The sequence below is a fragment of the Labeo rohita genome, chromosome 19, assembly GCF_022985175.1.
Source record: "Labeo rohita strain BAU-BD-2019 chromosome 19, IGBB_LRoh.1.0, whole genome shotgun sequence".
Lineage (NCBI taxonomy): Eukaryota > Metazoa > Chordata > Actinopteri > Cypriniformes > Cyprinidae > Labeo > Labeo rohita.
The window spans coordinates 10,367,602-10,386,436 of record NC_066887.1 but is presented as its reverse complement, the minus strand read 5'-3'; the positions used below and the strand labels follow the sequence as shown (position 1 = coordinate 10,386,436).

General features: G+C 34.6%; 2 protein-coding genes across 3 annotated transcripts; one reads left to right on the top strand and one right to left on the bottom strand.

Moving 5' to 3' along the window:
• Positions 1-229: 229 nt before the first annotated feature.
• Positions 230-2,123, bottom strand: mrps18b (mitochondrial ribosomal protein S18B). The gene is made up of 7 exons (XM_051136510.1): positions 2,004-2,123; positions 1,707-1,860; positions 1,531-1,628; positions 1,388-1,456; positions 1,233-1,299; positions 1,088-1,147; positions 230-628 (listed from the first exon to the last, which is right to left on the bottom strand). The coding sequence occupies exons 1-7, from the start codon at positions 2,082-2,084 to the stop codon at positions 423-425; spliced, it is 735 nt and encodes a 244-aa protein (XP_050992467.1). The 5' UTR covers positions 2,085-2,123; the 3' UTR covers positions 230-422.
• Positions 2,124-3,656: 1,533 nt separating this feature from the next.
• On the top strand, positions 3,657-18,474 carry ppp1r10 (protein phosphatase 1, regulatory subunit 10). 2 transcript variants are annotated; one of them, XM_051136502.1, is made up of 18 exons: positions 3,657-4,173; positions 9,190-9,305; positions 9,397-9,483; positions 9,569-9,704; positions 9,792-9,843; positions 9,960-10,046; positions 10,182-10,313; positions 11,637-11,742; positions 11,884-11,987; positions 12,101-12,204; positions 12,311-12,470; positions 12,562-12,705; positions 12,812-13,058; positions 14,606-14,681; positions 14,793-15,008; positions 15,093-15,228; positions 16,599-16,955; positions 17,042-18,474. In XM_051136502.1, exons 2-18 carry the CDS (start codon positions 9,199-9,201, stop codon positions 17,164-17,166), a joined length of 2,376 nt encoding a protein of 791 aa, XP_050992459.1. In that variant the 5' UTR covers positions 3,657-4,173; positions 9,190-9,198; the 3' UTR covers positions 17,167-18,474. The 2 variants fall into 2 exon arrangements, with proteins under 2 accessions (XP_050992459.1, XP_050992460.1); XM_051136503.1 differs by having other exon boundaries at positions 3,657-5,716.
• Positions 18,475-18,835: the final 361 nt, after the last annotated feature.

The window sequence follows — 18,835 nt, the reverse complement described above, 5'->3', positions numbered from 1 at the left end:
TTTTGCAACAAAGTTGAGTTTTTAGAGCTTTTATTTCAGGTTTTTTATATTACCTTTGACTTGCACAGACAAAATGTAACAACACAAACAGAAAATGTACATTTTCTTCTTGCTTATTTTAGGTAATGTTACAGATACATAATTTGGATGTAACATCCAAATGTGAAATTACAACCACTCTTTCAACAGACCTTAGTCAGGGTAGGAATGAAAACAAAAAGTACAGTGCATTAAATGGGTTGTACTGCTGTTTAACAACATACCTATTTTTCAGCTCATCAGCTATCTTATATTAGACAAAATGCAGTAAGAGTTTTAAAAATGACTTGTAATCTAGGACTGTAAAGCCTGTAAGTCTATCCTTCACTGATTCATGTAAAATAAATGCTATCTGCTCTGACTAAGGTCTATTACAACAAGGTTTAAACATCTGATTTCAGGTAGTCTTTGTATATCCGCTTCACTCTTGCAAGTTCTCGCTCATCTGGTTTTATACTACCATACCATGGGTACCACAGTTCTCCAGAGCTGAGAGAAAATGGGGCAGGGGTTGGTGCTACAGCACCATGAGTGTTTGAGTAGTCCTCTTTAGAGTAATCAACATGAGGTAACTGGGCAGAAAGCAAACCTTAAATGGAGAGGGGACAAAAAAAAGAGAGAGATTTATCATTTGTGACCCTGGACCACAAAACCAGTCATAAGTAGCACGGGTATATTTGTAGAAATAGCCAAAAATACAGTGTATGGGTCCAAAATTATCAAATATATGCCAAAAATCATTAGGATATCAAGTAAAGATCATGTTTCATGAAGATATTTTGTAAACTTCCTACCGTAAATATCAAAACTTAATTTTTTATTAGTAATATGCATTAAGAACTTCATTTGGACAACTTTAAAGGTGATTTTCTCAATATTTTGATTTTTTTGCACCCTCATATTCCAGATTTTCAAACAGTTGTATCTTGACCAAATATCATCCTATCCTAAGAAATCATACAATGGAAAACAAAAATCTATTAAAAAAAAAAAAAATCACTTGTTTGTGCACACTGACACTTATAACAATAAAAAAAAGTCAATTTACCACAATCTCTAGCTGTTTCGATGGCTTTGTTAAGTAGTTTCTGTTGTTTCATGCATACACCTGAAGAAAGATGAAAAGAAAAATGGTGATCAGATCGTGAGCATATCAGAAATACGACACTTCAGTGTACTGAGAAATTCATTACCGGTTCGAGTGGGATCATACACAATTCCTGTTTGAGGACTGATGAACTGCTGCAACAGATTCACATTCTGCAAAGAAAAAGTGTGTATATTAAAACAAAGTGTAATATTTACATGGTCCACATGAAATAAAACATGACAGGATTGAAAAACAAACCTTGTAATGGACAATGATGTTTGGATCACGACAGATGGGACAAGGGTTGCCACATATCTTATCTCCTCTCTGTGACAAGACAATCATCCTCATTAATTTAATGGACTGAAGAAAAAAAAATCCAAAGCAAATGTTTTACTTACAATGCATGTCTTTCTTGTCTTTTGAGGAGGGACGCCCCCCTTATGGTTCCTCCTGTAGTTAGACCACACAGGCTTTGATCCATAGCGCTCAATGTACTCTAGAGAAAGGTTTGATCAACATTAACCACTGTTTCACCACAGTTACTTAATTTAATCATCCAATTAATCATATTTACCTTCACTTTCTAAGTATTCCCATGGTCTGTCTGAATATCTAGACAGTGTCTCAGCTGATTCAGGGTTATCAGAAGAAGATGATGATGATGATGATGATAAAGCACGAAAATTCTGCCGCAGCACTGGAGCAGTGATTTTCCAATCACGAATTATCTGCAATACATAACGCGAAAATTGTCCTTTATGTTGGTTGAGGTATTTGCACGCTAATGACTGGACTGTAACCACAACAAACGTATTTATACATCCTGTATAAAACGTATTCGTTAAAAATATATTATATTTAACCAACCTACCTGTGTTTGAATATTTCGCTGTAAAATGACTGGAAACGTGCGGCAGATAACTATTCCAATGCGTTGCAAGGAGGCTGCCATTTTGTCTTTGTATCAAGGGAAGTTGTTGAGAGGTTAAAGTGTACTGTGACGGAAGTTCGGGTTTATTTGTTGTCACACGTTTTATTTTAAATAAATTCACACATTTTGCCTAGTCAAATATTTCAATCAATGTAATCATGTTGCTGGTCAACCAGCATGAACCAGCAAAGGACCATCTTAAACCAGCATCAAAACCTACCCAACCAGCATATGCTGTTTTTTTTCACCAGGGAAAGTGTTTTCCTTTCTTTACTTTTTCTGTTTGTCATTTTAACCCACACTTTGAACATAACGGCGTTAGAGTAATTTACTTACAAAAAGGTTGAATGTACCTTAAGATTACTTACAAGTTGTAATCCGTTACTGATTCCAAATTACATGACAAAAATTGTAGTAACATAATCACACATTTTAGGTATAATCTGACTACTTTCAGATTACTTTTAGATTACTTTTGACCCATCTCGGTTATCACATTGATTTAAATTGGATAATCTTGTACTATATTGATAGAAAAATGCAAATGAGTAAGAAAATATATTCCATTCGTTGTTACTAGCAACAAATAGTGTGTTAAACATTACATTGTCAAGTTTGTAAAGAAACTGCAGGTGGTTTATGAGTTTAATAAAAGCTAATAATTTAAAAAACAATAATGGTAAAAACGTAAAACGTAAAAATGTTACTTTAAAACAAATTATTTTAAAAAATCAATCAAAATAAAACACTAAAAAATGAAACATTTTATTTGTTTACTTACATGTCATGTCAATGTCAGAGAACCAATGAACAAGCAAATGTAAAAATTCATTAAAATATTATTTGGAAAATTTCTGGGGTACTTCAAGTAAATATATTAGGTGAAAGATGATCAGATGAGAAAAAAAAGTTTGTGAATGTGCATTTTAATGTGTGTGAAAGACAAAAACATTTCAAAGACAGAAATACTGTATATACCTGGTAATAATTTAAAGAAAATTGCTGTTGCCACCTGACTAATGACTGATCTCTGTGTAAATATCTACAAAACTTAAAGACTTTCTGAGCGTATATAAGCAGAAGGCTATTTTAGAAAGGAACAAAATGTGAAAAAGTGGAATTAGGGAGAATCAATACATTTTGAATAATTTATTGTTATTGTGTAAATAATTTGTAATCATGTAATCCATAAGAAGTAGTCTGAGTATTTGAAAACGTAATTTAATCTAATTACATAATTTTTGATTATGCAATCAGTTACTACCCAGCTCTGAAAATAGCTAGTTCTTGAATGTGCCTTATTCTTATTCTACAGTGATGTGCAGTAAATTCGTACAGCATTTTTATTAAAAAAATTCCAACTACTTAATGAATATCTTTGTACAGAAAGCACGCAAAATTCCGGAAAACCGAGTGGGGTGGGGGATGGGCTCGTCCTTGAACACAAAAAAGGTCGTTTCGAGAGTGTGCGCGCGAAAGTCCGCGTGATCATCAACTCCATTTTGCGTTGGAAGAAACACCCGAAAGCGCGCGCACGAGTCCCAGATGACGCGAAAAACGTCAGAGCTATATATACCGAGTCCCACCCTTCTAGATCATTCCTGGATTTGTCTGAGGTAAGTGTGATATCGGAGGACGGTTGTCTGCTTTTTTTTGCGATTTAAAAGACGATTTTTATCCCAGAGTTCGGCTACCACATCAGTTTTGGTCAACAAAAACGACTTTCGATGATTCTCTGGATTTCCGGCGCCAAATATTCGCCTTTCTCTAATGTGTCTTTGTGCTGTTGTTTCGTTTCAGGTCTGAGTCGGTCTCAGTGAAGATCTGGCGTCGAGGATTTTTCAACTGTGTGCGAAGATCAAAGCCCAAAAAAACTCAATTTTTCTACTCGAGTAACGGACATTCGCTTACTACTTTTTTGCTCCAGATTGTTCAAGAAGGAAAAGCTCAATTTCAGCCACCACAATCCCGCCCATTATGCCATTTTTCAGCCAATAATGCTAAAGTCATGACAGTTTACGTTGTCTTAAACTGTTAAAAAGCTGAAAATTGTTGCTGTTAAGCACAATATATTAATAGCAACCCGAGACGCAGAGGAGAGGTATTAATAGTAAGTGTTCTTTCAAACCAATTTGAATCGAAACGACGTAATATCAGTTAACCAGTTGTCTGTGTTGAAAATGATTCCAGATATATAAATAGAGACTAAAAGTTCCTAGCTGTATCGAGCGGGGCGACCTAACTGCGCCACGCTTTCTAGAAGCAGACAGCATGCTGAGATAAAGCGAGACAGAGCTAGCTAGTGTATGATGAGCTCACACCGCAAAGCCAGAGCAGCGGCTTCAACGCCCTGCTTCTCTTTGTGTGTGAGACGGAGCAATCCTAATGATTAGGAAAGTAACGATAAATCATCGAATAATAAGCTAGCCATCGCTGATCATAAGCAATCTGTACATAAAGATTGCCATAGGCAGAGCCAGGAAGTGACTGCATTCAATTGGGGCTTTTTATAAACTGCATTCTTTTCAAAGGAGAGCTCACTGGAACAATCAACGCAATCTACACATAAAGATTGCCAAGTGGCGCCTGTGGATTTAGCCGAACCAGACTGAAAAGCAACATTTTCTTCATAATAATGTCGTTAGGTCTTATTAGTTGGCGGAACTGGATGCCGTTGAGCTAGCTTGGTGAAATAAACCTCCCTAGGCAATGATAATTTATACAAATGCATAGCAGTCTGCCTATAAAGATTGCATTTTTTGTGTTGTGTGCTTAACGAGTGCGTAGATAGGCTATTATTTGTCTTGTCGATTTTGCTTTAAAATGGCGGACGGGTTGTCCTTTGCTCGGATCACTCGAGGCAATGGTGGCTTTGTTTTTCTCACTGGATCTACGGGAAATACTGTAGTTCGGAACGGCTGTCTCGCGTCGCCATCATCCCCATATACAGCTCGAGGTATCGTCTTAATATCCGTGAGTCGCTAGCGGGGTAAATATAGTAGCACTTTGTAAACGAGCAGGACAAATGGCAGGCGGGGGGACGTAGCCGTTGTATTTTTAAAAACTTGTTGGAATTCAAAGATGGCGACCGGGCACCCGTTCTATCTAGCGCAGCGCGTACACGAAGACAAGTGGTTAAAGATAGTGGGCGTGGCTTGTCTCCGACTTCAGCCAATCAGGGGAGCCACTGTCAGCTCACGGCGAGCTGCTTATATGAGAGAGGGAGACTTCGACAGATGGCATATCAAATCCCCCCGTGACCATAAATTCATATTACTGGCCTTTAGTGAGAACAACACTGGATGCTTTGTGTTGACGAGTTCTAACACTAAACCTTTGGGCGGTTTGCTTAAAGATGCCAGTTTTTGTGCTACACTCGATTAAAAAGTGAAAGTAAGGCTACATGGTCTTGTAGGAAGTGTGTTTATACAGGACAGGCTGTAATGTACGTTTAAAAGTTCAACAGTGTGTTTCTTCACATCTGCATTTCATCCAAAACCTTGACAGATACAATGTTAATCTATTCTTTCCAGGGAATGTACAATCTTGTTGACTTTTTCTTGTTTGTTATGACAACTGTGACGTTTCCAGGAATTGTGTGTATTGTTCCGTGTTCCGTGACTATAAAAAGTTCTTCAACAACAGTGTTACGGGTAAGACAAAACCTGATTTCTCACACGATCAAAAGTGAGTAAATTCTAACTTTTTCGATTCAGCCATTAGTAGACCTTTTTATCACTGTCTTGGAAATTATGTAGAACCTGAATTCAAACGTTGCTGAACAATTGCATGCTTAACAGTCGTAAAAATCTATATACATTCCGTGTATATATCTTTATATTTCATGTCGCCCCGTTGTTCATTTTCTGCTGTAGCTAGTTGTTTAGTCCCGCCGGTGTCCAGTCAAGTGTGCTGTAGTGAGAGGAACTGAAGGGAGAAATACTCGGCTGTTGCTCCGCGTGGGCAGGGCAAAAAAAATGACGTGATTGACTCTCTCTCTCTCTCTCTCTCTCTCTCTCTCTCTCTCTCTCTCTCTCTCTCTCTCTCTCTCTCTCTCAGAAAAACTCTGCCCTAGCCCTCACCCGTCTCTTTGAAATTGACTAAACTACGTCAGATGTTATTATCACTGGCATATGTCCATCTCATTTTTTTTTCCTCAGATGTATCGTTTTTATTCCATATATTCTACTTGATTCTGTATTTTATTATTATGATCATATTTGGTACTTGCATTTCATATTTTACTAATATGGCAAATACAGTTTCTGTATGTGTATATTTAGAAATAACCACATGGTGGCGACATACATCTTAGAAAGTCTTGTGCTCAGTCCTAACTTAAGCAAGACCCACAAGCTAACCCTTAGGCCGGGGGTGTCAAACTCAGTTCCTGGAGGGCCGCAGCCCTGCAGAGTTTTGTTCCAACCCTACTCCAACACACATACTATGCAGTTTTTAATTAAGCCCAAAGGACTTGATTAGTTGGATCAGGTGTGCTTTATTAGGGTTGCATCTGAACTCTGCAGGCCTGCGGCCCTCCACGACTGGAGTTTGACACCCATGCCTTAGGCTGATGATACACGGGGCAACTTTTTGAGCAGTGATACTGTCAACAGGCAACCAGGTGAGACAAAGAGCCCAAGATTGATCTGAAGTATTGTTGCCCATTCTCAATGGGAAAGTGCCCAAGCAACATCGTTTGGCAACATTGCTCAAAAAGTTGCCCGGTGTATCATCAGCCTTAGTGATACTACACGTATTTACATAACTTAAGGAGTTTCTTGCAACTGGAAACTGATCCACAAAATGGTAAAAAGTTAAGTCTTCCAGAGTCTGTTTCCTTCATTATATATTCATTTCCTGTTTTTTCCCTCTCCATATATTCTTTATTTTTTTAAAAAATGTATTTAACTTTTTTTTTCTGGGCCATAAATATGACAATATGGACAAAATTTACAACATTATTGGGGTTATATGTATTTAATATGTATTATTACATATTAAAGAAAAATTTAGTGAAACACTAAAAATTATAATGAGGGAATAGACTCACAAAGCCACTTAAAAAAAAATCATTTTGTGAATTTTTTTCCCCCACCTACCTAAAATATAAAACATATTTTAAACATAGAAACATAAATAAAAAGGTACTGTTAATGTACTGAGATTTTAAAAACTATTTTGGAAACTATTTCATTGTTATTGTTTAAAATTAGTAAATACATTTGTCTTACTTTATATAGGTGTCTTTAACTATTATGTACTTACAGAACAAAGTATATACATATTTTTAATTATGTATTTATTTGGTGCATTGTACTTATTGTATTCATGTTGTATTGCACAGCATTAAGGTGGATAAGGTTAGTGACAGTTTGGTAATATGGTTAGATTGAGGTAGGTAGGGTGTACAGATGAAGTTATAGAAATTATTCCATGCAGGTATTTTAAAATATAAGTACAATGTGAAAACATGTACACAATTAGTGCATTGCATCAAATATCAAAGTGTTAAATTAAAAGACACTTAAGCTAAAGGGGGGTCCATTAACCCCATAGCAATGACAATTGTGTATATGAGTGAAGTCTTTGTAATTTTTTTTAATGTTTCTGATTTTCTAATGTAAGTGTAACTTGTATACATACTATATTGTGAAGGTTTTGGTTTGTAACTGTTTACCAACATCTCATTTTATTATAAGATCTTTGATCTATTGATGTTAGGTAATAGACAGATGGATCACAGCAGTGTCTAACAAGGAAGGATGAAATTATATTAATGCCAGAGTCCCTGTGTGCTCACAGCTGCCAGTGTGACAGCGCTTTACTGATAAACAAGAAAATCCAGTCATCATTTGAACACTCTTACTGTTGCCTCTCTGGTTTGTCTTGAAATACCTCTCATATTAGTTGTACTACATTTGAGCTTCTGAAGAATTACAAGGGTTATCATTACAAAAACAAATATTTAATTACTAATAAAATTGTAAAAACTATTTTTATCTGTAAGTGCATTCTCAAACTTCTTTTTACAAATTTGTCTTTTTCCCCTCTTCTACTCCTACTCTTTGTATTTAAATGATATAATCTGAATGCACATTACCTTTCACAACAATTATATTATTTTATATGTACCATAACCAAGTCCTTTTGTACCTGTGATGTTTACTTTGTGTAATGTACAGTGTATATATAAAAAGCAGGTGGGTTTATGATAGTGACATGACGCATGTAATATAACATTACACTTTTATGTTTATCTTTCGTCATTTCAGATTATGAACTGAATTACACAGTGCTTATATAACCAATCTTCCAGTTGAGTTTCTCATAATTAAATAAGTGACAGACTTATTCAATTATACTAGAAACTGGAAGATTGGTTACATGAACGTTGTATAATTCAGTCTGTTAAACTATAACAGTTGTACCAGCTGCCCTTCCTAGTAGTCCAGAAAAGATTGACAGCCAAACAGGCATCATGTATTAAACATTTTATTTGCCAGGAAGAATTCTTTGTAGTCAGTTAAAGTATGATATTTAAGTTTTTGGCATTCCAACAGTTTTTGGAATCTGTTAGCCAGATTTCTAAACGTTGAAACGTGAGTTTGAGAACCAGCTGTTGTTTAAAGTAATATGTTTATTAATGAAGACATTACTTTTTACTTTCTGCTCTTGTGAACAGAATGGGCACAGCTTGTTCTGATTTTATGATTGCATTCATGAGTTCAGATCACATCCAGTGTGAACCAGAAAACTGATAAGATGTCCATCTGATTTGGTACAATATGAAAAACAAAAACATCTAGAAGTTTCTCTTCATTCTTTGAGTGCATACATGAAGTGTTGACAGCAGCTGTGCTGTGAAGTCTTTGGTAGTCATGTGATCAGTTTTTGTTCCCAATTTGTTGTTTCCAAGTTATGTCAGATCCACAGTCGCCATGCTAAATGTACATTACTAGGAACTTTTGAAAGATTCAACATTGTCCTTGTACTATTCCAGTGAGCTCTCCAAGTGTCATGATCTTCTTATTTCAGTATTGATTGGGTGTTTTCATGCCACATCCGTATTTCTCCCCAGTGGCATAAGCACATGAATAACCCCAGTTTTCTCTCCCTCTGTCAGTAAGCAGCTATGGCCGTGGGCCCGGTGGACCCCAGAGAGGTGTTGAAAGGAGTTGAAGCTCTGCTGGGGAAGGATGGAGAACTACGAAGCCTTGAGGGAGTTGCTAAAGTCTTCAGGTGAGATGCTAATATCTGTACACCTTCTAAAAAGCTGTTAATTCCATTAACTGATAGTATTTTCTAACTTGTTTTTCTTTTGTTCCAACAGTCTCATGAAGGCCTCGCATAAAATGGTCAGCAGATGCATGTATCTGAACATCTTACTACAGACGAAATCACATGATGTGCTTAATCGGTAAGAGCAGTAGTCATTTTTTTTTTTAAAAAGTTGAAGAGGATTTTTTTTTAAGGTTATGCTTAACTCATTTTCTTCCACATAGGTTTATTCGAGTTGGAGGCTACAAGTTGTTGAACTCTTGGCTCACCTACTCAAAGACCACCACCAACACCCCCTTGCTGCAGCTCATACTGCTCACCCTGCAGAAGCTCCCCCTGACTGTGGACCACCTCAAACAGGTACTTCACCACATCTCGGCTTATAAAACTCACACACATGCTCCCATCGTCTTCTAACACCTGTTTTGTCTTTTTCTCTCCTGCTAGAACAACACAGCCAAGCTGGTGAAACATCTGAGCAAGAGTGGCGAGACAGAAGGTAGAAGCACGTGTTGCATCAATCAATGCCAGACAGTCTACTCACTGTCTTCTGGAGCTCAGGTTTGAACTTTGTGGCTTCTGTTTGAACTCTCTTTTTTTTTTTTTCTTTCTCAGAGCTGAGAAAGCTGGCGTCTGTGCTGGTGGATGGCTGGATGGCTATTATTCGCTCTCAGAGTGTTTCCAGTGGAGCGTCTCCCAATGGTAGGCTTTGTAGTTTACTTTGTCTTCGGTGTCGCTCTGGTTTTTGTTAAAGTAGACTTAATGCTCTTTTAACTTGAGTTATTGGCAATTGAAGTTCCCATTATTGGCAAATAACCCAACTCTGTTTTCCATTAGACAAGAAACGGAAAAAGGAGGATGGAAAAGTGCGTCCAGAGGTGAAGCCCAAAGAAAAGGGAGCAGATGAGGAGAAGAAGAAAGACAAACCAAAAGCTTATGCGCCAAGTCACGCAAAGATCCGTTCTACAGGTTAGTCACCAGTGTTAGTTTAATGTAGTTATATAATATTGTAGCGTTTATTCATGTTTTAAATTAGGTTTTGTTTTTTTTATATTTTCAATTTAATATAATTTTAGTTTTAGGGTTTATTCATTTATTTTTGCTTTTTTATTATTTTTTTGTATTCCTATTTGTTTATTTATTTATTAGTACTTATTTCAGTTAGTTGCAAAAGCAACATTTATTTTTTTTTCAATTTAAGTTTTTTTTTTTTTTTTTAAATGTTATGTTTGTTGTATTCTATTGTAGCTTTATATCAGTTACCGAAAACTATTTTATTAGTTTTAGCTTTAAAAATAAACACTGTTAGTCACAAAATCATGTTTTTTATTTATGGTTATTTAATGTTTTTCAATTTATAAAAAATATTTTAGCTATATTAAAACACTGTAAATGATTAATGACTATATAACTTATTATATAATTGTATTACATTATTGTTATTGTTTATATTTAAAAATTATTATATTATTTATTATTATATTATTATTAATATCATTCTTTTGGTCTCAGTAACATTTACACATGGTTTTAAAGTTCTTATTTTCATTTTTGTAATTTTAGTTTTAATCATTTTTTTGGTGGGTTTTTTTTTTTTACTACTTAACTTTTTAAAATTTATTTAGTTTAGGATTTTAATTTTTTATATTATATTTGTTTTATTGTATTTCAGATTTATTTCAGTTACTAAAAACAGTCTTTTTTAGTTTTAAAAAATAAACACTGTTAGTCACAGTTTTAAAGTATTTTAGCTGTTTTAGAACACTGTAAATGAGTAATGACTGTATAATTTATAAAATATATGCTTTTTTCTCAGTAACATTTACATGTTGTTTTAAAGTTTTTAATATTTATTTATTTATTTATTCATTTATTTATGTGTAGGGATTTTAGTATTCCTGTTCAACTTTTTAAAATGTATTTAAGTTTTTTTTATTATTATTGTTATTTAGTTAGTTGCAAAGGCAACATTTACATTTTTTGTTTCAGTTTTTAATTTTAGGGGTTTTTATGTTATATTTCTATTTCATTCTATTTCAACTTTATTTCAGTTACAAAAAAGTTATAAAAGTTTACCGTAAATTTTTGTTTAAAAATAAACACTGCTAGTCACACAATTACTTTTACATTTACGGTTATTTTATTTTGATTTGATTTGATTTTTTTTTTCATATTTTTAAATCATTTTCGCTATTTTAAAACACTAATTTTTTAGTCTCAATTACATTTACACCTGGTTTCAATGTTCTTGTCAACACATTTTTAAATCTACTATAAACATTGTATCTTCAGGTTTGGAGGTGGAGAGTCCAGCTCCAGTTCCTGTAAAGAAACCTCCCACTGCACCCCAGCTTGGAGACAAATACAACATCAAGCCAGCTGTTCTTAAAAGACCAAGGTAAGTGGACGCTCCCCTTCCTTCTTGCAAATAATGAGCAGTCACAATGTAATCCAGGAACCCCCCTCATTTGCTTCATGATTTGAATGAATTTGAATGCAGTTTGAAATGAATCATTAAACTCTGACTTTGTTCATTCAGCACATCTCCGACTGATGCACCACCAGTGGAGAAGAAGTACAAGCCCCTTAACACCACCCCCAACTCCGCCAAAGAGATCAAAGTCAAACTTATACCCCCACAGCGTGAGTATTCCCATTCAGCATCTGCAATATGATTATGATAATCTGCAAAAAAGCTTTGAAACAGCTCTCCTTTAACTGGTGCTTAATATCCATCTGTCTGTCTTTCTTTTTAGCAATGGAAGCCACTGGATTTTTGGATGCCCTCAACTCCGCTCCAGTGCCTGGCATCAAGATCAAGAAAAAGAAACCAAAAGCAGTTTCCCCAACCACTAACAAGGTATGCCACATAAGGCTACCCTCATTTGTGTTTATGCTATGGATCTTTATTTTCCCCAGATGTCCAAAATCACAAATCCCCTAACTCATTCTCTTGTGCTCCACAGCCCTGTCCGTTTGACAGCAGGCCGCAGTCATACTCTGGCACACAGGCCAAACCGTCGTCCCCTGAGACGCCCTCATCTCAGACGCCTCCTCATGAGAACCAAGAGCTGGAGCAACCCGGCACACCCGTGCCCACCGAGGACCCCGAAGCTATGGAAACCGGTGAGTCCAGTTGCATAAAAATTGGCCACAACCTCACTGAAGGGTGTGAAAGAATGCGCTGAATTTAAAACTCCTTATTTCGTGTTTTAAGGTGATAAACCCAATGCTCTGTCTGAACCTCGTGGTGAGGAGGAGAGTCTGACTAAGAAAGGAAAGAAGAAGAAAAGTGTTCGGTGGGCGGAAGAGGATCATCTCAAAGAGTACTTCTACTTTGACCTGGATGAGACTGAGAGAGGTAAAGAGAGGTTTCTTCACTTAGACTACCATTTAAAAATTTAAGATATCTTTTGATGAATATATGAAAATGTGTTGTGTAATAATCATCTCTCTTTATCCTTCAGTAAACGTTAATAAAATTAAGGACTTTGGTGAGGCGGCTAAACGGGAGCTGATGATGGACAGGCAGACGTTTGAGATGGCTCGCCGTCTTTCTCACGACACCATGGAGGAGAGGGTGCCCTGGACTCCTCCGCGACCTTTGACCCTCGTAGGCAGCCTGGTCATGCCTGGTTCCAGCAGCAGAGAGAAGATGATCCAGAGAGACCGAGAGATGGGCATCCTGCAGGAGATCTTCCTCAGCAAAGAGAGGTAGGACAATGCTTTGATGCATTTTCTCTTGTAGTGTGTCATGTTTAGTGATTGTTAAAAGCATGAAACAACAATTGCAATGTATTAAATGCCCACAATATGGCATATAAAACCCCACATGATGTAGGCTAGGAATCCATTTGGATTTGAATGGATTGTTAAAAGTGGGCCATGATATAGTTTACTACTCAGAATAATATACACAAATTATTGGTGTTTTAGTATTATTTGTATGCTGTTATCATTTTTTTAAATAAAAATAAGTAGTTTTTTATATATATATATTTTTTGTTTGTTGATATATATATATATATATATATATATATATATATATATATATATATATATATATATATATATATATATATATATATATATATATATATATATATTCTTTTTATATTCTTTTATGCTCTTTAGTCAGTTTTTATTTTTTTAAATATTACTATTTAGGTTTAATTGATTCCTATTTCAGTTTTAGTTTTTATTTATTTCCAGTAATTTTAGAGCCAAGACATGCATTTATTTATTTATATTTATTTATTTATTTTAATTAACAAAATGTTTTTAATATCTCCGGTAATTTTAGTGGCAAGACTAAAATTACTGGAAATAAATTAGTATTTATTTATTTATTTATTTATTTATTTATTCATTCATTCATTCATTCATTCCTAGGTTATTATCTGTTCTTTCAGGTTTATTTTAATTAACAAAATGTTTGTAATACTTCAGTTTTTGTTTTTAATTTTTAAATTTAAATTTAATTTTTTTTTGTAATTTTAGTGGCCAGACGAAAATTAAATAAAATTTAAATTAAATAAAAAAATAAATTAGTATTTATTTATTCATTCATTCATTCGTTTGTTCATTCCTAGATTATCATCTGTTTTTGCAAGGTTATTTTAATTAACAAAATGTTATTAATATGTCAGTTTTTTTTTTTTTTTATTTCCAGTAATTTTAGTGCCAAGACTAAATTACTAGAAATAAATTACTATTAATTAATTTATTTAAATAAAAAAATAAGTAAAATAACCATAAATATAAAAATGATTTTTAGACTAACAGTATTTATAAAAAAAAAATCAGTAACTGAAATAAAGCTGAAGTAGAATAAAACATAAATATTACATTAAAAATCTTTGAATCCTTGAGGAAAAAATAAATAAATAAGTATATATATATATATATATATATATATATATATATACATTGACAAGGAAAAACAATGATAAAAAATAATAAATAAATACATTTACTAAACCTAAAATTATAATAAAATTAATAATTAAGAACTCTGAAACTAGGTGTAAATGTATAAACCAGGTGTAAATATATAATTAAATATATCAATTTATTATAGTTTTTTATTTTAACAAAAAAATTGTAATGTTTTTAAAAAATGTTTACTTAACGTTAATAACTCTGGAACAAATTAATTAACCACATTTTTTTAAACACAGTAAATTTTGTTAGAAATGTAAATGTCATATGGTCTTCAGGAGCTTTAAATGGACACATATGGTTTGTTTTTGTCTCTGCAGTGTTCCAGACAGTCCTCATGAGCCAGACCCTGAGCCGTATGAGCCCATGCCTCCTCGTCTCATCCCACTAGATGAGGTAAGACAGCAATTTACCTTTTTATATGCTTTCCCCTTACATTTTTTTTCTTTAATTACCAGATTAGATGTGGTATGTCGTTGACCTCTTTGTCATTATGTGGTGTTGTAGGACTGCAGTATGGAGGAGAATTACATGGAGCCTGCTGATGCTGCTGCCTCTGGTGGCCCTTCAGGCTCTAATGAAGGCTCCAAGCTGCCTCCTGTTCTTGCTAACCTCATGGGAAGTCTGGGCAACAGCGGCCGCAGCCCTCAGGCGCAAGGCAACGCCCCACCTACCAGCAATAACCCTGCTGTTAATGTGCAGGAACTACTCACATCTATTATGGTGAGACAAAATACATTTCCACATGTTATTTATCATGAGAACGTGCAAAGGCTTTGATTTTTAAGCATCTCGTCTTGTCTTCAGGGTGCTCAGGGATCTAACCAGTCTCCAGAGGACCTGATCAAACAGCCTGATTTCTCAGATAAGATCAAGCAGCTTTTGGGCTCCCTGCAACAAAACCAGAACCAGAATCAGAACCAGCCTGCCAATGCTCCGCCAAGTACGTGTTTGCTCTCTTTCAGCTGTTGCAGTGTTATTTTATATAAAAATTATATATGTATTGTTTATATAAAATTGTAATATAAATTTTTTTGATTAGCTTTTTTTTTCTATTTTCAGTTTTCATTTTTTTAATGTTTTTTTTAGATATATTTTTATTTAGCTTTAATATTTTTTTTTATTTCAGTTTGTTTAAATAATTTTATGACTTCAACTTAGTTTATTATTTCTGTTCTCAATTTTATTTTTGTTTATTTAAGCTAATCAAAACTATTTATTATTTTATTAAAACTAATTATTTTAGTAATTTTATTAGGTTTTTAAGTTTTTAGATATATTTTTTATTTAGCTTTAATTTATTTTTAATTTCAGTTTTAGTTTAAATAATTTTAGTACTTCAACTTTAGTTTATTATTCCTATTCTCAGTTTTGTTTATTTTTATTTATTTCAGCTACTCAAAACTATTTATTATTTTATTAAAACTAATTATTTTTAGTAATTTTATGTTCTTTATGTTCTATTTTGGTTTTATTTTACTTATGATTTTATTTATTTACTTATTTTTATAAATAATTTTAGTACTTAAACTTAGTTTACTATTCCAATAGTTGTTTTTATTTTATTTTATTTTATTTTGTATTCAGGTAATCAAAACTATGTACTACTTTATCAAAACTAATTTTTTTTTTTTTGGTTTATTAATTGTATTAGTTTTTTTAAATTTATCTTTAATTTATTTTCATTTTAGTTTTAGCTGAAATAATTTTAGTACTTTAACTAGTTTTTGTTTAGGTGTAATTTATTTTTAATTCAGTTTTAGTTTAAATAATTTAGTACTTTATATTTAGTTTATTATTTTTATTCTCATTTTTATTTATATATAATTTAATTCATTTAACATTAACATATTAATGTTATGAAGTTGTTTTGTGATATTTGATTTATTGTGATTTTATTTATTTTTCTTTCTATTTTGGTTTATTAGTTTAATTAGCTTTTTATTTAGCTTTAAATTATTTTATTTCAGTTTTAGTTTGTCATTTTGGTACTTTCAGTTCGTTGCCAATCAGTGTTTCTAATTAAGCTTTTGTTTGTTTATCATTTAATATTTTACATTTTATTCTCAGCTTTTTTTTTTGTGTTTGTAATTTTGTAATGTGCTTGTTTTGTTGTTGTTTTTTTTATTAGCTTTCGTATGTTTGCGTGTTATTTAATATATATAAATATTAAATATTTTATTTCTGATTTATTTCGATAAACTAAAGCCTTTAATTATTAGTGTTAGTTGACCATAACACTGCAATGTTGAGGAAAAACTCCCCGAAGGTTAAGCAGCATATTTAATGTTCTCTTGGTCTTTCACTTCGTAGTGAACACGGGTCTGCTTGGCCACGGCCCCGGCCCCGGCATGAACATGAACAACATGCCGATGCCCATGAATGGAGGTTTCCCTCCAAACAAGCCGCCTGGACCACATTTCAACCATCCTCCTCCTCCTCACGGCCACGGCCCACCCTTCAACGCCGGCGGCCCGCGCATGATGGGCCCCCCGCCCGGTCCACAGGGCCGCGGAGCGGACAACGGCAACTACTGGGGCGACGACTCCATGAGAGGAGGCCCACACCGAGGAGGACACTTCCACCGGGGGAGAGGAAGAGGAGGAGATCCGGGCTTCAGAGGACGAGGGGGACGCGGAGGACCACGTGGGGGACATAACAACATGGGCGGTAAGTTTTAATTCAAAAACAGATTTAACTTTCTATTAAAATAAGCTTGTAAATGAGCATGTAAATAACTTCTTGTTTCATTTCAGACATGTCGAAGAGACCAGTGTGTCGCCATTTCATGATGAAGGGAAATTGTCGGTATGAAAACAACTGTGCGTTTTACCACCCCGGTGTAAACGGACCACCACTTCCTCCCCAGCACGGACACTAACGCACTGAAAACTGCTGTTCCACAAACTCTCCACTAGTGGGCAACAGGGCTCAAAACGAGCCCCGTGTACAGTGACTGAATCAGGGGATGTTTGCGTCTGTGACCGCACAATCCCACCTGCTTTCTCCGACTGTACAGCTGCTTCATCAGGATCTGAACATTAGTTTCTTCTCCATTTTACACATCTGGAAAGCTGTGAGAAGATCCGAGATCCTCCATGAGAAGTCAAACAGTGACTAAACCCATTACTTGACTTTGCGGTGTAAATAGCGATTCCTGGAGATGGTGACTGAGATGTGTATATTTTTTATTGTGATTCTGTGTACCACTGATCTGACTGCTAAAGATTGTACTACATAACCACTAGGACTTGGTGTAAATAATGGTCTTCAGCCAGTGGTCTACAGTTACTTAAGCTTCTCCTTCCTGATGGCCAAAAGATACTGGATGTGCAGTTTTCTAAATTATAATTTGCACATCAGTTGCATAATGAAATGGATACTTACAGCACAGAAATTTTATTTTAAGGTTGAATTCAGTCCCTCTGAAGTTGCCGTACTGTCTAATGTTTTATTTTCAGGTTTCTATTGAAGAGGGAGAAACCATACTTCAATGAAATGTGTAGATGCTTTCAAATTTCCAAGTTTTCGGTCAGTTGGCATGAAAAGTGCCTCACACATGGTCCTTCTTTTTTCAGTCCACGAGTTTTAGTTTCAGAAATCCTGAAACGTATCCATGAATTGGCATTATGTTCACTTTATGCCCCTCAGAGCTATTACCTTTTGCATCTGGGCACAAAATACAGCATTTTTGAAGTCCCGTTTGAATACTTGAATTGACACGTTGTGATGGAAAGTGATCCTAGCCTGCTTAAAGAAATATCAGCTGTCGTTCTGTGTAGTGTGACAATCAGGAGATTTAGTGATGATTTGCTACTTGATGTTGATGCTCTGGTTTGATTTGCTGTGCGTTCATGTTCTCATGCTGACTCGTGTGGGTCTGTCCTGCTCTATCAGTGTTCAACTGAGCCTAACCTGGGCTACAAACCACTATCAAGGCCAAACGTATTCAGGTGTTTTCTGTGAAAACAGTGGCCATTGTCTCTTGTGGGACTCGATTTTCTTTTTCTTTTGTTGGATTCACTATTTTCCCATGATTTTATTTTGATACAAGTCTAATGTTTTTTTTTTTTCTATGATTGTCGGAGAGATGTCTATGTGTCAGAGCGCCGCATAAACACAATAAAAGGCACATTCAGAAATGTAAGGTGTTTTTCTACATGTAAATTAATAAACGTTACCAAATTCACTGGAACGTGTAGTGTTTTCTCAAATTAACTTTTATTTTCAGAGCAAGTGTTAATATATTTAGGGCTAGTGCGCATGCGCAGTACTGAACGCCTGACTGTTTCTATAGCAACGGGGACTTCTAACGGCAGCTGCAGTGACGCTTTGACTAATTATTGATTGGCTCTTTCATTAAGAAGGCGGGGCTTTGTGGCCATAATGAGCGTTGCAGTTTTTCCCTATTCAAAACTTTTTATTGTTTATTTTTATTGCAGAACTTGTAAAAAACAAAGAAACGTACACAAACAAGGAAATTAGACTTTGATAAATTCCCACAAGGAACAATCATAGACAAAAAGACAGAAAATTAATATTCTGGATTT